The following is a 6562-nucleotide window of genomic DNA, read 5'->3' as shown; positions in this document are numbered from 1 at the left end:
TTGCAGCAAAGAATTTATTGTTTTTTTTTTTTTTTTTTTTTTGACAAAAACAAGCAATTTGAAATTTTGAATTGACTAACTAATTATGTTATATAAGTTATACATCGTCAAGCTTCTTTTTCTTTTGGACTTATCTGTGCTCTTGTGCGACACTTAGCTATGGTTGGCAGCACTAGCTAAGTCAACCTCAAAGAGGTGGCAGCACTTTGGCGTGCTAAAAGAGAGAACTCACACGTAAGGTAAAGTGAGTGATTGATTAGAGAGAAAGATGCAGGAATTGTATTACAACTCTCAATAACTATGGTACTCTAGCTCTCCCAGCTTTGTCTCACCACTTGGTTCCTTCATTTTAAGTTTGTTGCTTTCAAACCAATTCCAAACTTAGGCCGTGCAGGGTGCCTTCAGCCCCTGTGTTTGCCTTTAACTGTATTTGGTTGCTCCTCGCAAGCCATTGTGCTTCGGCCCCTCGCCTAGCGCCTTCTATTGTGGTGATGGATGACTACAGGGTAGAAGTAGTGTTGGGATTGGACATCACAAGATTTTGGAGACATTGTGGAGTGATTTAGTAGATCCTTATTACAGTTACCCACTCCCATTCAAGATAGATGAACTTAAAGTACATATACAGGACACCAGATTTTTGGTCATTTTCCTGAACTCATCATGTGGTTAATGTACCTGGAACTGAACTTATATAGGCTGGAATTTTTTTCTCAAGCATGCGCTATACCTAGTTGTAGTAATTGTGTATTATAAATAACATTGACATAATTCTGAGGTTCTGTAATTGGGTTTAATTTTAGGACTCGGTATCTTATTTTTATTATCTGTATATTCTTCCGTTTTTGTAATATAATCATTCTCATGTCCTTAATTTCTTGTTATTTCTTTCATGTCTACCAGGATAGTTTTCTTCCTGGAGTGAGTATTTATCTGGTTAAGTTTGCTGCCGAGGAATTAAGCTGCTAAAAATTTCAACACTTTCTGTCTGAATTATATCTCGAAAGGCTTTGTTGGAATGCAACAGCATCACCAAGTCAGCAATATAAATCCCGTGACAAACAAATGTTGCAGCAGCAAATTATGCTTAAACAGATTCAGGAAATGCAGCGGAGGCAGCAGCTCCAGGAGATGGGCGAAGGAAGAAAACAGAATTATGTAAATCAACGTCCATCACTAAAGCAGGCTTCAGGTGCTCAATTTCCTCATCCAATTAATGGAGCAACCATTAATGATTCATCGCAAATGTTTGTGGACGTGATACAACATGGTGGATCGGCGACTTTTCAAGGTTTTTCTAATGGATTGGGTCTTTCAGAACCTCAGAATCTGCCTGGACGTCCTCTGGGCTTTTCACAGCAGCAGTTTGGCATACCTTTATATTCTCACCTCCAGGGGCCGTCTAATGACTCTGCCAATATAACGGTCATGAACAAAAATATCCCATTGGAAATGCCCACCATGCAGCCATCGGCCTTTGTTAACTCAGTTATTAGTCAAAGAAGCAATTTCTCTTCAGACCAGATTTGCATCCCTGATGGAGCTCTGCTGCCCAATCAAGTGTTTGAGGAGAAGAAATTGTTTGGACAAGGCCTCGTTCAAGGTCTCAATGATGGGAATTTACATGAGAACTATTCCCAGCAAAGGAACACGTCAATTCTTGAATCTGAAGAGATGCAAAAACAAGCTGGCTTGCATGGACTTGCTCCAGGAAACGTGCCAAAACCTGGCCTTTTTCTGCAGCCTGGCACTTCTCTCGACCCATTGGAACAGAAGATATTATACAATACGGAGGATAACACGGATGCTGGAGGCTTTGCAACTACCCTGGATCTCACATCTTATATGGATGAATTGCCTTCTATGCAAAGTGGTAGCTGGAGTGCTCTTATGCAGTCAGCCGTGGCAGAAACTTCGAGTAGTGACAATGGGGTACAAGAAGGGTGGAATGGTTTGAGCTTTCAGAACCCAGAACCTTCAACTGACAATCACTGCTCTAATTACATTGATGGTGAGAAGCAGCAAAAGAATTGGTTTGACATGCCAAGTTCAAAACCTGAGCCCTTTTTCCAGAATTCCAATCTGAACTACAGCTTTCCTGGTTTTCAGCAATCAAATGACCAATATGTCAAACAAAGAGAGGAGTCACATTCTGAGTCTTCCCATTCTTCTATTCAGCAGTCCACTAGAAATAATAACAAATTGTCAGATTATAGCCCTCAACAGAAGCATCCTATAGAAGGAAGTCAAATGATTCAAACATCTTCGCCTGTGCCAAACTTTTGGCTTGGTCAGCATCACGAGAATTTGAAAAATGATACAGATCATTCTAGCTTTTTGTCATATGCCAATGTGAACCAACCTTTCAGCAGCCTCTCAGGTAAGAAAAATGTTCTGTCTTTAGTATCCTTAAGCATTGGCAATTCAATAATAAACATTCCTGATTGATGAATGATAAGTGATAAGTATGAAGTTTGGTTGGACTCATCAACGTTTGGTACTAATGTCATATATGTTAGAATTTTTTTATTTTTTATTTTTTTAACTTTAAGCATTGGAAATTCCTAGGGAAATCTTGACGACAGGTTTCTCTCTGATGCAGGGCAGGAATCGAGAGGCAAGCTTCATGGCATTACACCTCAGCACGTGCATGGGGGCAGTCAAAAGCTATTTGATCAGGTCGGTGTTGTATGTTTTTCCTGCTAGCTCGATCCTAATATTTTATGAACTGAAAATGAACTTAATACAACCAGCTTATCAATGTTTGTTAATCCAAATGTCTGATGTTTCCGAGTCTGAGGCAAACATTAAAAAGGTAAAAGAGTTTCTATTTATTGAAGTTTTTTATATTTTCTAACCTGATCTTTGTATATAGGTACTCCAGCCGAATAATCAAAGGTACTCAATAGAACCAGCGAAAATGGCTCCTGGAAGCAATTTTGTGCCCACGTCATCTCTCTTTGGTTCAGTCACTCATCTGAACATCCGAAGTGTGACTGCTCAAACAAGGTAGTCACTGTTTACAAGTTATCTATGGAGAACGTCTTGTTGGATGAAGAAGGCAATTGTATTCTCTTTTTCTACTTTAGCATCATTAATTTCTTTATGGACTTTCTTTACTTCTTAATCTTCATTATTGTCTTGCTTTTGTCTGTGTGTCCTTTACCTCTTATTTTGTGCGACTCCTCTGATTTATTTTTTCTATGGCAGTGAAAGTATGCTTGATCTACTTAGCAAGGATGACATATCCATAGAACAAGCACATGAGAACTTGAACCCAAACGACTCAACACAAAAGGAAGTGCCATTAACTGAAACTTCTGCGACTTTTGGTAAATCACACAACATTTCTTCTGTACCACAAGGATTTGGCTTAAGATTGGGACTTGCAGATCAGCAGACTCCAGAGCCATACTCTTTCTTTCAAACTTCCTCGGTGAGTAAAACGACTTCTGTTCATGTAAACCTTGAGAGCTTGTATTGAAGGGTCCACTATTGTGGCACCGCCATTACATTTCGCAGTTTGCAAATTTAATATTTTTTAGTCTATTCAATAGTTTTTTTTTGCCTAAAATATGCAGGGGAACTCAAGTGCAACATCGCCTTCAAATCGTTTGCATCTTCAAAATCATCGTACTTCAGCTCCACCTGTGGCGATGGCGAGTCATTTATCAAGTAAACTTCCAGCATATAGTGCTGCTGCCTCCCAAGATAATGGCTCTCTCAAAAGCGCCCATCTTTATGATCAAGAATTGCCTATTTTGGGATCTGTTCCAGTCACTCAGTGGCCAGCTCTGCTCCAATCCTCTGATTTAGGTTTGAGCAGTCTGCAGGATACTGCAGGGCATTCACATGAACAGCATAATCAAAACTCTTTTAAACAAGAAAACAGTGTACAAGAATATGGTGCCTATTCAGGAAAATCAGATCGTCATGAACAGCAGTTGGGGAAAGAGGTGTCCCACCAATTTGGCTCAACTGGGGTAGGTATCTCAATTTCACGGAGTAGATCTATTCACGAGAACGAGTCTATGGGAAAGAATCACTTAGAAGCAGATGTTGAAACTGGTTCATTGATGCATCACTCTGATATTGCACATCAGAGAGTCAACCAAACCCCTTTATTTCCAGCTAGAGATACTGGAGCCTTTGGCAATTCTTTATATGCTCTTAATCAAAATCACTCCTTTGTGCACCCGGTGCAAATGCCTCTAAAACACGTGGAAGTTGATTCAAGTAAAAGGTTACCAATTAAATGTGAAGGTGTTGATTCTGGTATTAACTACCAGCAGCGTGGACAGAAGTCAAGAATCAACGATTTGGAGAAAAATGATGCAATTTTGTCTGGGAACAATAGAACACCATGGAACTTTTGTCCAGAGGCCCAAGGTGATCAGTTGGGCAAAACTTCATCACAGGCTTACCTTCATGATTCCCAACAGATGGCAATGTTCGGCCAAAATGATACTCAGAGTGCGTCCATCGGTAGTAATGAAGGTTCTAATGTTACATATCAGTCCCAGATTAGTTTGCAAATGGCTCCATCCTGGTTTAAACATTATGGAACCTTAAAAAATGAGACGTGGCCACGGTTCGATGCCAATGCTGAAATTACTGCAGTACATCAACTTTCTGGAAGGACTCTAGCTAACTTGCCAACAAATAGCTCGATTCTGCAGGTGAATTCGGCTAGTCAAGGAAGCAGCATATGGCCAATTACAGTAGGAAGTAACCAATTATCTCCTTCTAATGTGTTACCTTCAGATATCACCTATACAAACTTGGCAGTTTCAAGACCGAAGAAGCGTAAGATCATTGCATTTGAACTTGTACCATGGCACAAAGTAACTCAAAATTCGTGTAGGCTTCAAAATACCAGGTTTGTTTGAACTATTGTGACATTTTCTGCTTACTGAGTGTTTGAATATGTTGCTAATAGAACCATTTCCTGCTTCTACTATCAATTGCTGCCTAAGTGTGCCTCATCCTCACCCAGCGCACATAAAAAAATTTAAGGATAACACTGATGTTTCCTAGTTTTCCATTGTCCTTTTATTGTACTGCAGCATTTCTGAGTTAGAATGGGCACAAGCTACAAATAAAATCTTTGAAGAGGTGAGGCAGATCACATATCGAAAGTCAATACTATAAACAATTTGACGAGATGTTCTGGTATAGAAGAATTAAAACTTGTTCATAATAATTTTCATATTGGCAGGTTAAAATGGAAGCCGTAGTTCTTGAAGATATTCACCCATCGGTTCGAGCAAAAAGAAGGCTTATCTTTACAACACAGCTTATGCAGCAGGTATTTCGGCCTGCACCGACAGTCATTCTCTCTGCAGATGCAAGCCCAAACTACGATTTCATGGCATATTTTGCTGCAAGATTAACGTTGGGAGATGCCTGCTGCCTGGCTCAATTTCAGTCTGACACAAGCGACAAGTAACAGTTGTTTTATACATGTTCATTCCATTTCTATTCTTAACTCAAGTAGTTATTATTTCCAAATCAGAGATGATGGTAATCGTGGCTTTGCATTTCTGAACGTCACTTTTTAAAATATGATTAGGTCACCTGAGAAGCTGAAAACTTTCAAGAGAACTGGTGCTTATGATCTCTCAAAAGTTGCAGAAAACTTCACTAGTCAACTGAAGATGCTCAAGGGAAACATGTTAAGGTAAGAATATATTTCTCTAGGAATCAAACCGCAAACTTGAGAAATTGTACAGCCAAGGATCAAAACAATATATGTTCAGTAAGGTGGATTAGATAGTACTGAACCCTGAACATGTTATCTATTTTGCTTTCAAAACGATCTAATACTCCATACCAAACACTTACTTGAGGTTGGATCATTTTACATCTGCCTTGGACCTTTTCTTTATGTTTCCTATAGATATAAGATAAGTAGTACAGAAGCTAGTAAACATATCGTGTAATTTGATGATGCAGATTGGACAAGACTTTATCGTTTACGGACGTTAAGGTAGAAGCCCAGGAGTTGGAGAAGTTCTCGATCATCAACCGTTTGGCAAAGTTTCACGGCAGGGCTCATCAGGGTGTAGTCGACACAGCATCATCTTCTGGCACAACACCATCAGCTCAGAAACACCTACAGAGATATGTTATCGCAGTTCCAATGCCTAAGTCAGTACCAGAGGGAACAAATTGTCTTCCATTGTGATCATTGATTGATCAAAGCCATTCCGTCAGTGCCCTCTGTCCCTACAACACGAATCTGCTGCTGCGTGCTTTTACAATCCTTCGGAAATGAACAGAGCAGAACCGAATACGCGCTGACTGCTAGTGAGGCTATCGAGGCGGTAAGATTTGTTGTTTTTGATAAAGCACATAAATTGTTCTTTCTAATGTGCGTGAAATGTTGAGTATTTCGAGCATGTAACTCACCATTTAGGGATCAATAGCCAACTTGTATGGATCTCTCGAGTCTTCTTTAAGGGTATGCTTCAAAGATTGACTCTAAGTTTGTGTATTGTAGGACTAACTTTGTGTAGCTGTAAGTTTGTATCCATTTCTCTCGAGATAATATGCAAGTACC

General features: G+C 39.7%; 1 protein-coding gene across 2 annotated transcripts in view; it reads left to right on the top strand.

The window, feature by feature from the left end:
- LOC111367186 overlaps positions 1-6545 on the top strand; it is a 7988-nt gene extending 1443 nt beyond the window's left edge. For both annotated transcript variants that reach the window (XM_022987932.1, XM_022987930.1), the window contains exons 2-10: positions 904-2380; positions 2603-2679; positions 2876-3009; positions 3211-3436; positions 3582-4879; positions 5067-5115; positions 5219-5445; positions 5573-5680; positions 5956-6545. In XM_022987932.1, coding sequence (XP_022843700.1) covers positions 1066-2380; positions 2603-2679; positions 2876-3009; positions 3211-3436; positions 3582-4879; positions 5067-5115; positions 5219-5445; positions 5573-5680; positions 5956-6187 — 3666 coding nt within the window. In that variant the 5' untranslated portion in view covers positions 904-1065 and the 3' untranslated portion in view covers positions 6188-6545. The remainder of the gene's footprint in view (positions 1-903; positions 2381-2602; positions 2680-2875; positions 3010-3210; positions 3437-3581; positions 4880-5066; positions 5116-5218; positions 5446-5572; positions 5681-5955) is intronic.
- Positions 6546-6562: the final 17 nt, after the last annotated feature.

This window comes from Olea europaea, chromosome 18 (assembly GCF_002742605.1).
Source record: "Olea europaea var. sylvestris chromosome 18, O_europaea_v1, whole genome shotgun sequence".
Lineage (NCBI taxonomy): Eukaryota > Viridiplantae > Streptophyta > Magnoliopsida > Lamiales > Oleaceae > Olea > Olea europaea.
The sequence above is the reverse complement of the archived record's forward strand: the minus strand, read 5'-3'. Positions and strand labels throughout refer to the sequence as shown.